This window comes from Salvia splendens, chromosome 13 (assembly GCF_004379255.2).
Source record: "Salvia splendens isolate huo1 chromosome 13, SspV2, whole genome shotgun sequence".
Lineage (NCBI taxonomy): Eukaryota > Viridiplantae > Streptophyta > Magnoliopsida > Lamiales > Lamiaceae > Salvia > Salvia splendens.
This window is the reverse complement of record NC_056044.1, coordinates 7170972-7188601: the sequence shown is the minus strand read 5'-3', so window position 1 is coordinate 7188601 and position 17630 is coordinate 7170972. Positions and strand designations below refer to the sequence as shown.

The following is a 17630-nucleotide window of genomic DNA, read 5'->3' as shown; positions in this document are numbered from 1 at the left end:
AAGAGAGAAATTTTTTTGCTAAAAAGGGAAATGACTCACTTATAGTGGGACATCCCAAAAAGGAATACGAGTCGCTTATCTAGGGACGGAGGAAGTAGTAACAGCAAGAGAAACCGCCCTAAAACAGATCCAATTGCATTTCCCACAATGGCGCGCTAGAGAGCTTCTTCTTCCCTTCACCGCCGCCACTCGTGGCAATAGCCAGAGTTTTGGGCACATGGTGTCAAGAGGCTTCCCACAAAGAGAAGTGTCGAGAAGTTATTCCTTTGATTTTCCTACAAGGCCTTTTGCAATGGAGTCGTTTAATTTGTTGAAAGATACGTTGAATTGGTCGAGATTTGGGAGCTAGAGTGATTATTCTAAAAAAATAAAATTGAGATTGAAACCATACATTCAAACCAGAAAATTGACTACTTTCGACCAAATAAAAAATCACACATTCAATCAAAATTGACCAAAAATCGATTGTTTGAAATGGAAAAAATTGAAATTGGATTACGACAGAATTCCCGTGAGAAGAAATCGCGATGGGAGAATGTGAAAAGTTCGTGGGAAAAACCGGAAAATAGGAAAAGGTTGTGACTTTTAGGGCTAACGAATTTCCGGCGTTTTCCACGTCAGATTTCAGGCATGCCACATGGGATTTTGAGTTGCCGGAAAACACAGGGTCGGGTCGGGTTGGGGAATACTAGCCTAAATGCAAAGTTGGTGACTTTATACGCCAATTTTAAAGCTCGTGGGAAAAACCGGAATTCGGGCAAAGTTAGTGACTTTTAAGGCAGTTATCCCTTAAATATAACATAATCACCCCAACACATCCCACCTCACCCCTTCATTTTCAAGTAGTATATATAAGTAGTTATATTGTAGGTTTGAAGTTGAACTGTACATCTTCTCCCTCACAATTCAGTTTGCTCAACAACAAATTACTCACCCTCACTTTCTCTCTCTAGATTCCCCAGTTATCTGGTGCAGCATGGCGCACAATCATTCCGATGTTCTCGAAAATGGAGCACGTCCTTGGCTGCTTGCCCACGATCACAGACACGCTAAGGTAGGGAGAGGGTTGTTCCCCGTGCATTGCTGTTTGTACATTACAGAATAATACAACTCCTTAATGCATGTCGCTCTTGCTGCAGGAGCAATCTCCTGGATTCGAAGCGTACGGGATAAAATCTCAGTCTTTTTTCGAGATGAAACCTACACCGGTGGTAAGTAGTAGTAATTCTTTTATTCCCCCCGTTCTCCATTAATTGGCCATTTTTATTGTTTTTGTCCGTTCTCATTAGTTGTCCATTTTCAATTTTTTTATGTAAAAAATTAAATGATAATTAGGTCACGCATTCTCCTAATTTAAATTAATATATAAACATGAGATCCGTATTCCATTAATTTTTTTAACTATAGTGGTCAATTATTGGGTGACAGGAGAGAGTATACTACAGTAGTACTATTACTTTTGTGTTTTTCCGTGATATAAAAAATGTTAATGGAGATGTGGTTTTAGTGGTTTGGAGTGCTTGTTTTTTTTTTACCTTTTCTGTCTCTCCCTTTTAATTAATGTGTTGGTTATTTTATATGAAGCGCGTGCAATAAATTTAGAATCTATACAGATTAGAAGATTTTGAGAATGTCATGCGAATTTTGAATTTAATTAATTTTATTTTGCAATATATTATTATTCGGCATGTAATAACATTAAATGATAATAAAAAATTGTAATAACATTAAATGAAGGATCTTTTTAGAAAAAGTTAAAATAAGAATCTAATTAGGTTTGTAACTAAATCTAGTCAAATATAATTATAATTCAAATTGAATACATAATTATACTTTGAATGTCGAATAGAATACGAATTGTTCGATTAACTTAGTATTTCTAATGGCGAGGGGCTGCAAGAATGATTTCACTTTGAAAATTGGTTTAAAAATAAGACTGATTCTAATGTTATAACTCTTTTACATACATATAAAATATATTGTTTACTTTATTTAATAGTAGAATATTTACCAATAATTTAGCAATATTATTTGATTAATTTTCACCCCGGCCTATTCCTAAGAAATGTCATGGTAGGGTTTAAATTAGTGCAATGGAAATGTGGATTTTTAAGTCATTGGCCACTCTAGGAATAACTACGTGAAAACTTACATACATACATACATACTATCTGTTTACTTCATTTTTATTTTGTTCTTAATTTTATCATTTAATTCTATTTAAGTGTCCCATTTCTTCATTTTTTTAATACTCCTTATTTCTTTTCTACTGTAAATTTTTATGTTGAATGGACTCTTCTGTCTCAAATATTCATGTGAATTCTTAAGTTTAACTTGCCAGAGCTTTATGTTTATGTTAAACCTAATAATTGCCATGTTAGTTTTTGGTTATGATTTATATAAGGTATAGTAACTCTGAAGATGCCACATCTCATGATGATTATTTTAACTGATCAACAGATCATGTTTGATGAAATTTCAGTTCATCCACATATTCTTTGGTTGATAAATATTAACGGATTTACTATTTAGGTTTTGCATCAAATAAATGGTCAATTTATCCTCTTTAATACAGATTCAAGGACAACCGAGATCGGGGCAAAAAAATCATTTGAATTGGGCCAAAAGTGGGCCCAAAATGCTGGCTATATTTTTGGGCCCAAAGAGAAAATCTTGTGGCACTGGAGTTTTCATTCCGCGTGGGCAGTCCACTGGCACTGTCCCTCAAGTCACGAATAAGCCAGGTATGCTACTTAATTATAAAATCATAGTAGTATTCATGTTCCTTTCGTCCCACGAGAATATGCACTTTCTAAAATTGAAAACTCTTTTATATCTAATGGGGCGAGACTCATTCTTCATTAGCAATATTTTAATTACTTTTTCTCAATACATCTCTCTTATTTTAATAATTTAAATTAAAACTTGTGCCGAACCTAAAGTCCATATTATTTTGGGACGGATGGAGTAGTATTTTACATTTTTATGCATGTATTTTACCTTTAGAAAATTTTGGGTTCTTTAAGGCCATCCACAATAGGGCGCCCTAAAGCCCGCCCTATGCACCGCCACGTCAGCATTTTATCCTCCTGCCCTTCCACCTGCAGTGGGGCACCCTAAGGGGCGCCCTAAGCATTTTACTATTATTTTGTTATTTAATTTAAATGTTTTCAAATATATAAATGCAAACTTATTAAAAAACACAACGATTAACTAAAAGAACGGCAAAAAATTCATTGATTTAAAAAAAAAGTTACACGAGTTAAAAATAAAAAAAAAATGACTATCCTACAAAAGCCCCAACTTCCGGCTCAACTCATCGCTCAACCTCTGGAGGCGCTCGGCTTGGGCCGGATCCGTACACTTAATAAGGGCGTTGTGCGTATCCAACAACGTCCGCGCCATCGAGACCTTTGCCAAATCCGCGTAGGCAAGTGTCGCCGGGGTCGGGATCGGCGATTGGGGGGCGGCGGCCGAGGAGGATGTCGCATTCGCCTTCCCCTTGTTCTTCGCAGCCTTGACGCCTATGGGACGTCGCCGGCAGGGCATCGGTGTGCCGGAACTCTCTTCCTCTGTGCACGTCTGGTTGAGGTCCACCGGACGAGTTCCGCTTTCGCTGGTATAACCACCAGTGTCGGTGGTCTTCGTCCTGTTCGCCGCACCGGTGTGCAGAATCCCGCCTTGGAACTTTTGCTTGTCCCTCAAGAGCGCCCAGATGTTGAAATGCTTGAAGTCGCCGTACATGGCCTGGTACGACAACAGCGCTCTATCGCGCACGTCGCTCAAGCTCTCGCCGCTTCCCTGATCCCTCGAGCACTTCTCGTACTCCGCCGCGAACAGATTGACTTGCTTCTTCACGTGATCCCAGTGCTTGCGGAGCTGCTCCCGTTGGCGCTTGTACGCTCTCGGCGGCTTCGCCTCATTGTAGCGCTCGGCGATGCGCTCCCAGTACGCGAGCTGCTTCTGGTTGTTCGCGAATATCAGGTCCTCCGATATATCCACCCAACACCTCGCCAAGACGAGGGTTTCATCCGACTGGTAGTTCGTACGGCCGGGGGCATACTCTTCACAAGTTGTCGGAGGTGGCAACTTGTGCGCCCGGTGCTTGGTCCGCTTCTTTCTGGCGGGGCGGCGGCGGCGGCGGCGCGACGGCAGGGCGAGTTGGAGACTGCTCCATGTCGGAGAGACCGTACGAATCCGTACTGAAGTCCGGATCATAGTGTGTGTTGGCGTTGAACGACCGATATTCGCCAAGTTGTGTACCCGGCAACCGTGCCCCATCTCCAAACATCGGGCTACTAGGACTTGAGTATCCACCGGAATCTATTTTATAGCGTAATTTGAGAGTTTAAAAGTTAATCGAAAAATTACAAATGAAAAGTGAAGCTGGAGAATATATATAACAAAATTTTCGAATTAAAAAAAAAACTAAACGCGTTGCATCGTCTGCGTCATCGTCCGCGTCGCCCACAGTGGGCGGACGATGACGCGGACGATGCCCTATCGTCCGCGGACTAAGCGTCGGGCGCGGACGACGCATCGTCCGTTGTCTGCGGTGCCACTGTGGCGGATCGGGTGTGCTATTGTCAGCATATTGTGGATTGCCTAATGTTATTATTTCTTATGATACTCGTCTATTTGCTTTTTTTAATGTAGTATATAGATAATTATTTTTCTCAGTAAGATTTTTCAATATGTCAAACGATCATATTTGTATGATTATATATTAAATTAATAGTAGTATATGAAATTTGTCCACGATCATAATTCATATCTATGGATATGAAATCATTACTAAATTGTTTTTAACAGCTCTCTCTCCAGTTCTGTTGCCTTCTCGAGTGATTCAAGCACTAAACCTTAACGTCCACGAACTTGGTCAAGAAATTAAACCCCGTTCAGGTATTCAATTCATCAATTGTAGTATTATGCTTTATTTTATATTTTATTGTTATACAATAATAATGACAAAATTGGTTTGTTTTTACTCCACGCAGAGCAAAGTCAGAAAACCAAGAACATTGATGAAAAATTGGAGAAACAAAAGGAAGACTACATTTCTTTTTCGCCAGAAATTATTCTTCCTGAAGAATGGACGTATTAGCAGCCCACAAATCATTTCTCTGCATTTGATGTTTCTTCTTATATTTTGTTCATTTAGGTGTATGAGTATAAGAGAGAATAAAGCTTCATTAAAATGGATGAATCAATATCTTCAAAATATAATAATAGTAGAATTTTGGATAATACAAAATGAATAAGTTCAGTCTCTGTTGTTTGTTTCTTTCCTAGCTTTTGATAAACATTATCATGTATTGCAATTTAAATTTTTTCAGTAATATAAAGACAGTTATGATCTTTTTTATTTGTGTAGTACAAGGGAAATAGTCACATAGATACTTTGTTTCGACGACTAGATGATGTGATTACTCAAACTTATATTTTAGTGTAAATATCATATCAAATGGAGTAGTATGATTTTATTCCCATCATTTACTCTTAATGCAAATTGAATATTCTTTATATTATATCTTTTGTACTCATTGAAAATGTTATTGGTTTTGGTTTAATGTAAATCTAAAGATAGGTATTACTCCATCCGTCCCATTTTAAGAGTCTTATTTGAGTTCGACATAAATTTTAAGAAATGTAAAGGAAAGTTGGTGAAAAAAAATAGTGGAATGCGAATCCTACTTTTATATATTAATTTTATAATAAAATGTGAGTGGAGACATATTAGTGGAATATGAGACTTATTACAATTTATGAAATATTCCAACCGGGACTCCTAAAGTGGGATATCCAAAAATAGTAAATCGGGACTCCTAAAGTGGGCCGGAGGGAGTACTTTTTTACTCAAACACCAAAAATGAAATTGGTCTTTAAGAGCATCCACAACCGTGCTCTTGCCAGCGGCACGGTTGTGGGCCCGGGCAGTACTATTCATGCCTGCTCTCTGGCAAGAGCACAACACCCACAACAGTGCTCTTCCGCAAGGACGAGCACAATTAATATAAAATTCAATTACACAAAAACATTTTCATAATACTAAAATTCATTAAAAAAACCACAATAAAAATAACAAATTACAAATAAAATAAAAAGACATAATTAAAATCCTAAAAATTAAAAATTACATAATTAAAATACTAAAAATTAAAAATTACATAATTAAACTCCTAAAAATTAAAAATTACATAATTATTGGCTAATATAACCCGAGGAAGACTACGCATCCGGCGGCACCAACCCCAATTGTTTTTGGAGACCCAATATCATGGACTCGTGCGTTTGAAGTTGCGTGGGGGTCATAGTTGACCTATCGGCCATATTGAGTTGGCTTAAGGGCCCACAACGAGTTGTTCGGGGGTGGAGGTGGAACATAGGGTGCGGGTTCGGGAGCAGGGGCAGATGGAGTCGCGGCGCGACGTCGTTCGGCCGATGCAGTTGCGCACCATACTCTCGTTGCGCTCGATCGTTCCCGGCGGCCGGTGTGCATTGTACCGGCTAGAGACGCGCCACCAAAAGTGATCGCCGGATTGGTTCGTTCCAACCACCGCATCTTCGGAGATTTCCAAGTACGCCTTGAACAATCTTTCCATCTCCGCCGGTGAGTACGGTGTGCGGACACCGGCGCGAGATGGAGGATTCGGCATTTGGGAAGGGGCGCGAGGCCTAGGCTCCGGTGTCCACCCGTAGCGCCCATCGGAGGCACCTTGATCGTCGATTGGGTATGGCCGGTAGCCACTCGGAACGCCCGAATCTTGGGTGAGAGGAGGGGCCGAATATTCCGTTTCCGGACTATGAAACGGTTGCGAACCGAACCATTCGGGGTTCCAACCGTGAGAGCCGCTTGGGTTGTCGTCGTTACCGGACATAGTGGTGTTGTAGGGTGTGAGAGGAAGATGAAAATGGATATGAGAGATTGATGATGAGAATTGTGTAGTGAAAGTGTGAATTTTTTGGAGTGAAATTGGGGGTATTTATAGATGAAAGTGTGTATTTTTGGGGTAAAAAAAATAAAAAAAATTAAAAATTGGGGAAAAACGGTTATAAACGGATATAATTTTTTGGGGAAGTGAAATTTTTTTTTTTTATTTTTTATCGATTTTTTTAATAAAAATCCGATTTTTTAAAAAAAAAATAAAAAAATGTTTGAAACCAACGGCTATGCCGTTGGCGAATGGGAGACCGCCACGTGTGCGTCCGCTGGCACGGACGTGCTCGATACATCGAGCAGCGCCGTGCCAGCGGCGCGGTTGCAGCGGTGGCGGTCCTTCGCCTTGCCGCTGGCACGGACGGCGGTGGCGCCAACCGCCACCGCTGCGGATGCTCTAAGTACCATTGTAGCTAATTACCTATTTCAATTTAAGTTTTAGTGTACTATTAGAAATTGTCTATTCTCATCTAACTGAGAAATACTGATTCAAGTAAGAGTATCCACAATATGGAGGACACTTCCCTGGACAAGCCACTTTTTTTGTCCTCAGCCACTTCTGATTTGTCCACAGCCACAAAAAAAAGTTTCCACAACAATAGTGGACACTTTTTGGCCATATTTCACTTTATTTTATTTTTTGTATATTTTAATTCAATGAAGATTTAAATTATCAGACTATAAATAATTAGAAAACGAGATAATAATAAAAAAAGAAAAAGTATTGGTATCGGGTGAATCTTCGTCTCCACCGTGCATTTTTAGAGATAGAAAAATTAGGGAGTGAAAAGTGGATAGAGATTGAAATGGGTGTGAAGATGTGAGGGGTATTTATAATAAAATTTATTCAAATTTTAAAATTAATAAAAATAAAAAATAGTTGTGCAATAAGCAGCCGCAGGCACCGCCGCGGCTAAGCCACTTCCGCCGCGTCCTCGCCGAGAAGTCGGCGAAGGCTTTTCCGCCCCCTCCCATCTGTCCTGGTCGCGCCGCCCGTGTCATCCACTATGAATAGCCGCGGCATAGGCGACTCCGGGGCGGCCGGCGCGCCGCCCCTATTGTGGATACCCTAACTATCTAATTGATATCTAGAGAAGTATTTTTCCACTTGCATTATATCTTTTCATTTTAAAATGTTACAAAATGTACAAAAGAATGTTTAAAGAAATACTCCACAATCCCAAAAAAAATTCCGTACTAGTTTTAATGTGCAATTGGTAAAGTAAAAAAGATAGAAAGAAAAAGTTATTAGAATATTATTAATAGAGAATGAGAATTAATTTATTTTTAAAGAGCCTTCTAAAATAATAAATGTGGTCTATTTTAAAGGGACGGAAAAGATATATCGTATCAAAATGTTACTCCATAAATGTTGGTACTATAAAATGTTAAAAAAAAGTGTCGCATTTAAAGGAAATTTCTATTATTCATTTTTTAAAAATGTACTCCATAAATAAAAGGAAAAATGAGTAGTAGGTCCATTAAACGACGTCGCTCTTTGCAAAAACAGCTAATACTCTGCTCCCCAAATCATCAGCGCCGGCGATCACTACCGACGGCTATTTCTCTCTCCGCCGCAAGCTGTCGGTGCCGGCGTGAAGATGAAGTTCCAAATCGAAGACGTGACCGTATACTTCCCGTACGATAATATCTACCCGGAACAGTACTCGTACATGGTGGAGCTCAAGCGCGCCCTAGATGCCAAGGGCCACTGCCTTCTCGAAATGCCGACCGGAACCGGGAAAACCATCGCGCTTCTCTCTCTAATCACGAGCTACGTTCTCGCCAAACCCTCCAATCCGGTGAAGCTCCTCTACTGCACCCGCACAGTGCACGAGATGGAGAAAACCCTAGCTGAGTTGAGGTTTCTGCACGACTATCAGGTCAAGGAATTGGGGCCATCGGCGAGGATTCTGGCGTTGGGGCTCTCCTCGAGGAAGAATTTGTGCGTCAATCCCCGCGTTGTCTCGGCGAAGAGTCGTGATTCGGTGGATGCTGCTTGTAGGAAGCTCACGGCGAGCTGGGTTAGGGCAGTGGCGATTGAGAATCCTGATATTCCGACGTGTGACTTTTTTGAGAACTACGACAAGGCTGCACAAGGCTGCATCTGACGCCGTGTTGCCTCCTGGAGTTTATACATTGCAGGTTTTTTTTGTTTTTTTTATCTCTATTTTCCGATTCTTAGTCTTCGGCTAATTATATTGCTATATCTGATCATTTTAGTTTGACTGGAATATGAATTTATGATTTAGTTATTGATTGCTCTTGAATTGAACTGGTGGAAATGTGTTTCAAATTTGTGGTTTGCACCTGATTATCTGTTGAATTGTTATGATGGAAACTGGAAAATACTATCTTGACTTTTTTGTTTGTTTTGCTGCTGAAGGACTTGAGGGCATTTGGGAAGCAAAAAGGGTGGTGCCCGTACTTTCTAGCACGGCGTATGGTTCAATTTGCAAATGTAGTGGTATATAGCTATCAGTACCTGCTTGATCCTAAAGTTGCTGGAGTTATATCGAAGGAGATGCAGAGGGAGACCGTTGTGGTGTTTGATGAGGCCCATAATATTGATAATGTGTGCATCGAGGCACTTAGTGTTAATGTGAGGACACAAACACTTGATGGGGCGTCAAGGAATCTGAGTAGGATGTCCCAGGAGATTGAGAGGTATGTGCTTTCATTTGTCTGTATATACTCAAGGTGATAATGCCTCTGGCACTTTTATATAGTTATATTCTCTCCTTTGAAGTGTTTTTTTAATCTCCTCTCCTACATATATGTACTCCGCTCTGTTCGTGTTTCTATTGTATTTCAAAGTCCGGATGTTTCCTTTGTGGCTGGAAAGTCCATAAAAAGCAGTGAAACTTAAAAGATTCTACAGTTTTTGAAATTATGGTGTACTAAAAGATTTTGCATGGACTAGTTCATCTTAGAGGTTTATCATTAACATAATAAACTAGCAATGTTTGGTTGCATACTGTTTATGATGGTGCATACTGATACGGATTAAGTTTTGATTTCTGTGTACTATTTTAAATGTTTGGCCCAAGATTTTACATAGGTGGTTCGGACAGCTAACTTAATGTTCAATATATAGACGAACTGAAATCATCACTTTAAATATTAGAAAGTCTCCTTGTGCCATATGGCATTTGAACTTTGCTTTTCTGGCATGGTTTCTGCACAAGAGTTTTGGTATTAGTCCTCCTGAAAGTGTGTTGACTGTTGACCACTTTTTCGCCCTAAGAGGAAAAACAAAAAACGTACTTTTGAATGTTCTTTCATCTTAACTTTATTCTACCATGGTAGGAAGGTTAAAGGCCACCGATGCTGGTCGACTGCGTGCAGAGTACAACAGGCTTGTTGATGGTTTGGCACAAAGGGGGGACCTTCCTAGTATGTTGAGTAAATTTGTGTTCAACTAATTCTGGAATGAAGTCTTTCCATGATTTATTCTGACATCATTTTCTTTCTTCTCCTTGTAGCTGGTGACACATGGCTAGCAAATCCTGCCTTGCCTGATGACATACTAAAGGAAGCAGTACCTGGAAATATAAGACGCGCAGAGCACTTTTTGTCTGTTTTGCGTAGGTTTGTACAATATCTTAAAGGGCGATTGCAGACGGAAAGTGTTGAGAAGGAGGGGCCTGTTACATTTGTTGCATCAGTCAATGCACAAGTTGGAATTGACCAGAAAATGCTGAAGTTTTGTTATGATCGACTTCACTCTCTTATGTTAACCTTGGAGATCACTGACACCGATGAATTTCTCCACATCCAAACAATCTGTGATCTGGCAACTCTTGTGGGGACCTACACTCGAGGATTTTCTATTATAATTGAACCTTTTGATGAAAGGATGCCGCACATACCCGATCCTGTTCTTCAGGTATTTGGCTTTTATAGCATGTTGCGGAAGAAACATAGTTACTGATATTTTAATAGCCTCCTTTTGTTGGTTGGGGAAGGTGTTACTTCTAGGTGGTAGCAGTTTTGAGATCTTTATGTGTAATGATTTGTTCTTGGATAGCTTTCCAAATCTACTAATGTTCAGATGTTGTGCTTGGCATCTTTAAACTGAATTATTCTATTTCTGTACATTTTTGTGCTCGTCAACTACATACTTGTTCTGCCTAGTGACTTTCAGCATTGCTTCTCACGAGTCATATTGGTTTTCAGCTTTGTTGTCATGATGCTTCTCTAGCCATAAAGCCCGTATTTGAGCGATTTCAATCAGTTGTTATTACATCTGGGACACTGAGTCCCATTGATCTCTATCCTCGTCTTCTTAATTTCAATCCTGTGGTGAGCCGAAGCTTTACAATGTCCTTAACTAGGGATTGCATCTGCCCGATGGTTCTCACTCGTGGAAGGTAACTAGTTAAGGAGGTTCTATACTATCAAAACTCAAAAAAAATTATCCAACACCAAAATGTGCCTTGGCTGTTGTTTTAATAACTCTTCCTCTTTTGCCATGTTTTATTTCAGTGACCAGCTTCCAGTGAGCACAAAATATGATCTTAGAAGTGACCCTGGTGTAGAGAAAAATTATGGCAAACTTTTGCTAGAAATGGTCTCTGTTGTTCCAGATGGAGTCGTGTGCTTTTTTGTCAGTTATTCTTACATGGATGGAATTGTTAATAGTTGGCACGAATCAGGCATTCTGAAGGTAATCGTTCTTGTATAACATTTCTCTGGAAATTCCAGTATAAACTTTTAAGTTAGTTGATGCTACCTGCGTTGAGGCTTTGTTTTACAAAGGTTTCACTTTGAATGCGGTGCAGGAAATTATGCAACGTAAACTTGTTTTCATAGAGACTCAGGATGTCGTTGAAACCACACTCGCACTAGACAATTATCGTAGAGCTTGTGATTGTGGAAGAGGCGCCGTCTTTTTCTCAGTAGCCAGGTATTGTTTTCTATATTGTGCCTTATAGCACCTGCAGCCTGCAGGAAAGGTGTCTACATTTATTTATTTTTCCTTATTCAGACATTGTTGGATTCCAACAGCAGTGGTTATTACCAATAAACTTTAATAAAAGATAATAATCTTGCCTGACATTACCAATAATGTAAGTTTAGGATAATATTGTTCGTGGTGGTAGTTTATATTTACTTGTGTGATTAGACACTGTGGCCGAATGCCCTTTAGTTCGCATCTTATCCGAATATGCAAAACTGTAATGGACTGGCTAGTGTGAGAATACATTCTGCTTAGTTAAAGATTATGAATTTAACATAATTTTCTCACAAGTCATTGCCTACTTTGATTGCAGGGGGAAAGTGGCAGAAGGTATCGATTTTGATAGACATTATGGCCGACTTGTTATCATGTTTGGCATCCCATTTCAGTATACATTGAGCAGGTTGGTTTGCTCCTACAGCCTTTTTGTCTGTCAAGTCGTCAGCTTAAATTGTTTTGCAACCATTTTAGTCCTTGATTGTGTACACAATGGTCATTGTTTTCTGTTAGTATTTTCTGTAACCAGAATGATTACTACCATATGCTACGTTCTTCAAATGTTGCAGAATATTACTAGCAAGATTGGAGTATTTACGGGAGACTTTCCAGATAAAGGAGGGTGATTTTTTGACATTCGATGCTTTGGTACTGTCAGCAATCCATTATTCCAAATTCCTAGTATATAATCTAGATCTGTGCTTGTACATGATCGAACATTATTCATGTACATATGCAGAGGCAAGCTGCCCAATGTGTCGGACGAGTTATCAGGTCAAAAGCGGATTATGGGATGATGATTTTTGCTGACAAGAGGTTCGTTAGCTTAATTCTTGTTTCTGCCTCCACAGGATATTTCTCCACCTGGAGAAAATATTTGATAATTTACAGAATGTTTGATGTGTGTTTAATGGTTGCTTGGGCTCTTAGATATAGTCGTCATGACAAGCGCTCGAAGCTGCCTAGTTGGATACTGTCACATCTACGTGATGCTCACCTGAACTTGAGTACGGACATGGCTGTGCATATCGCAAGAGAGGTACGTTTGAACCTTAACTGAATGGTGATTTGCTCTGTATTTTCTTATGCTTTTCACCACACAATATAAAACGAGTAAAATTTGACCACCCGGTATGTGTAGTTCTTGAGGAAGATGGCTCAGCCGTACGATAAGAGTGGAGCAATGGGTAAAAGAACCCTTCTTTCACAAGAAGATTTAGAGAAGATGGTCAATGGAGTTGGAGATATGGTGTTTTGATCAAATTGAAAATTTGTTAACTTTTTTTGTAGAGAAATGATCCCTCATTTTTGACCACCTGGTTTTTAAAATTTTATATATTCTACATAGGCATGATGTCATTTAAGGAAAATTAGAGTAAAAATTTTTCGTTACTTCTACTAATATAGAATGATTTTATCTCTTTGAATTTTGCTTTACCATCGTTTCAACCTCCGTGATGCTCATTGATTATTTTTAATCTTCTGTATACACTCTTCATATTCATATGGATATAATCTGTGTATGTAAATTCAACTAAATTATGGAGAAACTTGAAATTTTGACTGCAAAAGAGTGGAAGAATTGGGCGAGATTGCGAATTTTAGGGTCACCAAAATCGATGTATAATACTAGTACTACTATATATAGCTACTCTTTCTTGGGCTGTAAATACTTGACATACAAAACTAAAGAAATACAGTACATGTAACGATTAATAATGACATAAGGGCATTAAGGTAGAAACATTTGATCAACTCTTTGAACTATGTAGAGGTGGTCGAAGATAATTTACTATACAAGCAACGTTTAGTGGTGAGGGAAGACGAAGATACAAACAATATGTGCACACAACAAAACTGCGCCCCATAACACACAAGCCATAGGGATTTTCACAAACAGTATAAACAAAATGTGGCGCAAGCAACTATACTTCCTAAAATCCAAACTGTATCTAACCTGCTTTCATATCTCATCTTCTTCTCCTTGAGCTCCCTCTGGACTTTCGAGTACAAGTGACATGATTCGAGGGCCTCACTGTAGTTCTTGCTCCTACGGCAGTTGAGCGCTTCTTTGAGAACGAGCAAGCTGTTTCTCCCATTGACATGAGAACCTTCCATGTCTCCAAGCTGCATGCTTAGTTCAGACAGTTTGAGAGTGGTGTGGGAGCCTCCATCCTCCACAACGACCACTTTGAACTTCATGATAAGGATGCACTCCACTACTTGACATGGAAGAATGTCTTTTGCAGGGAGAATCGAACCGAATCGTATCAAGAAATCCTTGTCGGTAGGCCAATGTCTCTGCCCTCCTGTAGGACTCCAACTCGAGAGATTGGCAGCCTTTTTTGTTTTTTTGTTGACTAGAATCCAACTAAGCCTGATTCCATCGCGAAGCTCTTGCCATAGCTTCCCATCTTTTCTCTCCCTTTCAATCGACCAACTTCGAGGCTGGCCATCAGATAGTGAGAGCACGACGTCATCTGCTTGCTCGTCATCTCTTGCATTGTTTGCAAGTAGATCCAGACGAAAAGGACAATTGTAGAACCAACCACTAGAGCCATTCGCGTAGGGAATACCCCAGATGACTTTAGAACAAATCGTTTTCTCTCTATATCTGATATCCACAATCGACACGAAATCTGATGGTGAGATATTTTCTACTTCATCCTCATCCCCATAGTAGTCAGCTTCAGTCCATTCTTGAGGATAATCATAATAGTCATAACAGTGAAATTCGGGAACATCCTTATTTACTATGAGGGGGAAACAATCAGCATAAAACTTTTTAAATCCACCAACTGAAGCGATCAAATTTTTCACATCGTTGCTGTTTGTCGAAAGCCACATGGAAGAGCATACATCTTCCCACAGTCTCTCTTCTTTTGAGATAGAAGAGAATGCAGCACAAGTACACGCTGCAATAGCCAGGTTAGCACCATCGAGACGCCTTAGTATTTCATAGCAAAGATCGCTGCTCAATGATGCCATACCATCCGCTGATGAGACTGACATTTTTAATGTTCTTTTAACATCTGAAATAAGTAAGAAAATTATGGATGAAGGTAAACAAGCTGAGATAGCACTGTAATAGCATAAAAAAAAGTTACATAGATAACTACGAAGCAGGTATTCAAGCATTGATGCATTTGGCAAAGGCCATCCTCAAATGCACCTTTCTCACTCTACAGCCAATTCATACTGTCAATAAACAAACAAACAAGCGAATGACGAAGCTGCAAAACAGTTTTTTGTTCTAAACTTACTAATCATTAGATAAATATCTTCTGATAATGCATTTCAGGTAGCGTTTCAGTTTTCAGCTGCATAAAGCTTTAAAACCTTATACAACCATCACCATCCCCTGTTTTCATGTGATTAATCAACTCAGAATCCTTTAGTAATCATCTTCAGGTGATTCAGGGAGATTGTCGATAGCAATCATTTGTTACATAAGTATTATAATTTCAGGACCTAACATTTCAAAACCTCCAGATGCACATGAACTATGATGAACCCTGATGTGTACTCATTTAAAGTCTTACACCCCTCCTTCCATCAATTAATTAGCTAACAGAACAAATTTTTTGACCCTACAGATGATGGTCGACTAAGCTTGAGTATACAGGATGCTTCCCTAGAATTCTTGTCACCTATATAACATCATCATAAACCAATAACCCATCATATTATCCCCAAGAGATCTAAAATAAGGATAGGATTTTTGGTGAAACTTAACATGATTTAATAATTTGAATAGGATTTTTTGGTGAATTAATCCATGACCAGAAAAGCTACGTTCGCATACAAAAACCAAGCCAGAATACCAAAATTATGAATAATATGTTAGTAACTGACCAATCAACAAAAACTGTCAACTTCCTCAGTAAAGTAATCTCAATTGTATACAAGAGAAAATGCAAATTCGAGCGAGCAAGCAAATCAATTTAGGGAAACGAATAAGCTCAAACACCAAATCCATAGAATTCTCATTTTAAACTCATACATGAAGAGAGGACAAATTTTATGGACAGCAACACAAAATCTTAGGGCTTAATCTTGACTCGTGACCTATACATAGTTTGGGAATAGGGAGGCTATATGTATGTATATTCTTGGCTTAACACCAAATTCCATTACTCTGCAGTATCCAATTATGCTGGTTTGAAAAGCCTAAGCAAGTAAATAGCAACAATTCTAAAATGGCATAGCAAAAGGATTCCTATATCATACATAGAGATTGAAAATAGGTCAAATTTCCACTATCCTAAAAAAAACAAGATTCTGGCGCATGTTAAAACACATTCGCTCAAAAAAGGAACGCACCTGAAATTAGATTAAAACCCTAATTTCCCGAATCGCCTTTTACTACTCGTCAAAAACAGGTAACTGAAGGAGCAAAGATATAGAAATCCTCTCGCTAAGCAAAATCATACTCCCATTTATAAGGGTATGATAAAAATATCTCAAAGTAAAATATCTGAAAGTAGTGCTTTACCAAAACAAAAATACAGTACAATCTGATAATGACCTGCCAAAATGAGATTTTATAGGCCTACTTGATTTTGTTAGATTATATACACAAAGTGAGAGAAGTGAGACCCTCATTTTTGGGATGCTAAATTATAGAAAATAAAGTAAATATAGAAAAAAATAGATTGAATAAAGTGAGAAAAGTAAAAAAAAAGTGTTGATATTTGCCAAAATTAAAGGAAATATATCATTTTAGTTGGGACAACCCAAAAATAAATACAATCACTTAAGATAAGGGGGACTTTAAAATATAATTATTGTGTAATTTTATTATATTATACCCTCCGTGGCTTAAAAATAGAGACTTTAAGGACGATTTTAATGCAAAATTAATAAAATACGAGAGATAGAAAAAAAATAATTTGGGTATTGTTAGTAAGGAATTAGACTAATTTTGTGGGACAAATCAAAATAGAGAAAACAAACTATTATTTGGATACGAGTAAAATGCAGGAGTATCATATTTATTACTCCTGTAAAACTTGTATATATAAATAAAACATGTAAATGAGTTAGTAAAATGTAGAATGAAAATTTAAAATTAAGATGTCAAAAGTTTATAATTTCTTGGAATGTAGAATAAGCTTAAAATGAAAAATGTCAAGGGTGTATCTAAAATAATTTTCATTTTATCATTTTGGTTATCTCCTAAAATTAATCTATTTTTATTTTTAAAAAATCATCATATATTATGGAGTACTAGTATTAATGATATAGTCTCGCTATCCATTAATACTATCTAAATTATTTTTTGATCTTGTAATCTATATAATTGCATTAAAATTCATACTCTCTTCTTTCCTTACTAAAAAAATACATTTCTTTTCAGCACGAAATTAAAGAATAAATTTTTATTAGTTAAATGAGAGATAAAAAATTAAGAGGATAAAAAATGAAAAAGTAAAAAAGAGAATGTCAAAAAAGTAATAACTTAATATACTATCGTGAGACATCCCAAAAAAAACTCCATATGAATCATGTGATATTTTTTTTATTAATTAAGCAATAAAACTAGTATTTTAGCAAATTGTAATACAAAAAAATGTTTATTAAAAAGTTTGCAAGATTATCGGAGATATTTTAATAGGTCGGTCTGTAGATTGTGCAAAATATCTTGTGCTTTGTTGGGTCCCGAATTAATTGTTTTGGATATGGATACAGGATATTGTAGTATACTGTACACTCAGAATTTAATGTTTGAAA

General features: G+C 38.1%; 2 protein-coding genes and 1 pseudogene across 2 annotated transcripts; 2 read left to right on the top strand and 1 right to left on the bottom strand.

Annotated features, from left to right (window-relative positions):
- Positions 1-945: 945 nt before the first annotated feature.
- LOC121761745 lies at positions 946-5277 on the top strand. Its single transcript, XM_042157367.1, has 5 exons — positions 946-1054; positions 1140-1211; positions 2576-2744; positions 4813-4902; positions 4998-5277. Exons 1-5 carry the CDS (start codon positions 977-979, stop codon positions 5102-5104), a joined length of 516 nt encoding a protein of 171 aa, XP_042013301.1. The 5' UTR covers positions 946-976; the 3' UTR covers positions 5105-5277.
- A 3140-nt stretch (positions 5278-8417) lies between these two features.
- Positions 8418-13334, top strand: LOC121760136 (annotated as a pseudogene).
- Positions 13335-13584: 250 nt separating this feature from the next.
- LOC121759926 (F-box protein At2g27310-like) lies at positions 13585-16375 on the bottom strand. Its single transcript, XM_042155503.1, has 2 exons — positions 16221-16375; positions 13585-14929 (listed from the first exon to the last, which is right to left on the bottom strand). Exon 2 carries the CDS (start codon positions 14907-14909, stop codon positions 13788-13790), a length of 1122 nt encoding a protein of 373 aa, XP_042011437.1. The 5' UTR covers positions 14910-14929; positions 16221-16375; the 3' UTR covers positions 13585-13787.
- Between the last annotated feature and the right edge of the window lie 1255 nt (positions 16376-17630).

What these genes read in the sequence shown, in the direction of transcription:
- LOC121759926 (XM_042155503.1), bottom strand. Translation starts at nt 14,909, where the DNA reads ATGTCAGTCTCATCAGCGGATGGTATGGCATCATTGAGCAGCGATCTT.
- LOC121761745 (XM_042157367.1), top strand. Translation starts at nt 977, where the DNA reads ATGGCGCACAATCATTCCGATGTTCTCGAAAATGGAGCACGTCCTTGG. An exon ending in ACGATCACAGACACGCTAAG is followed by an intron (nt 1,055 to 1,139) that starts GTAGGGAGAGGG and finishes CTCTTGCTGCAG; the next exon opens with GAGCAATCTCCTGGATTCGA. An exon ending in AGATGAAACCTACACCGGTG is followed by an intron (nt 1,212 to 2,575) that starts GTAAGTAGTAGT and finishes TCTTTAATACAG; the next exon opens with ATTCAAGGACAACCGAGATC.